The following is a 618-nucleotide window of genomic DNA, read 5'->3' as shown; positions in this document are numbered from 1 at the left end:
CCCCGCAGTAGCCCCCCATCGTCTCCACGATGAAGACGCGGCGCTTGGTGCCCGATGCCGACTGCTTGATGCGGTCACAGCTCTGCGGCGGGAGAAGCAGGGGTGGGGGTACAGGGAAAACCCAGCTTTGTTGCCCGGGATGGGATGCTGGTTCATTCCCCCAGAGCACCCCAAAACGTGATGGGACCCGGCCGAGCGGGATGGCCCTGTGAGCTGTCCCCCTCCCTAGCCCTCACCTCCATGGCCGCGTTGACGGCCGTGTCCGAGCCCAGGCTGAAGTCGGTCCCGGGTACGTTGTTGCTGATGGTGGCGGGGATGACGCACATGATGATGCAGAGCTCCTCGTACTGCCCGCGGGCTTCCACCAGCTGCAGCACCCCCTCGTACGCCTGCAAGCAGCCGAGGGCTGGGGAGATGCCAGCCCCGGGGCCGGATCCACATCCCAAAAGGGATGACCCAGGGTGCCGACAGCCCACCCTGGCCCCCCACCGAAACAGGGCTGAGGATTCCCCCGCACCTCGAACCCCCCGATAACCAGCAGCCCCTGGATGTTGAATTTCCGCACGTTCTCCACAATCTTTTCCATACAGGTTTTGGGCAGCGTCCTGCGGTAGGGAA

General features: G+C 64.7%; 1 protein-coding gene across 1 annotated transcript in view; it reads right to left on the bottom strand.

Moving 5' to 3' along the window:
- The window catches only part of LOC104166617 (ATP-dependent 6-phosphofructokinase, liver type-like), a gene marked incomplete at its 5' end in the record, with an annotated part of 2,042 nt that extends 1,427 nt beyond the window's left edge, over positions 1 to 615 (bottom strand). Inside the window, 4 exon segments of the mRNA XM_009706618.1 lie at position 1; positions 3 to 82; positions 237 to 389; positions 518 to 615. The exon segment at position 1 is cut by the window's left edge and continues 81 nt beyond it. Of these exon segments, the coding sequence (XP_009704920.1) occupies position 1; positions 3 to 82; positions 237 to 389; positions 518 to 615 (332 nt within the window).
- Positions 616 to 618: the final 3 nt, after the last annotated feature.

This window comes from Cariama cristata, unplaced genomic scaffold (genome assembly GCF_000690535.1).
Source record: "Cariama cristata isolate BGI_N322 unplaced genomic scaffold, ASM69053v1 scaffold18418, whole genome shotgun sequence".
NCBI lineage: Eukaryota > Metazoa > Chordata > Aves > Cariamiformes > Cariamidae > Cariama > Cariama cristata.
Note: the sequence above shows the minus strand (reverse complement) of the source record. Positions and strands in the feature narration are given on the sequence as shown.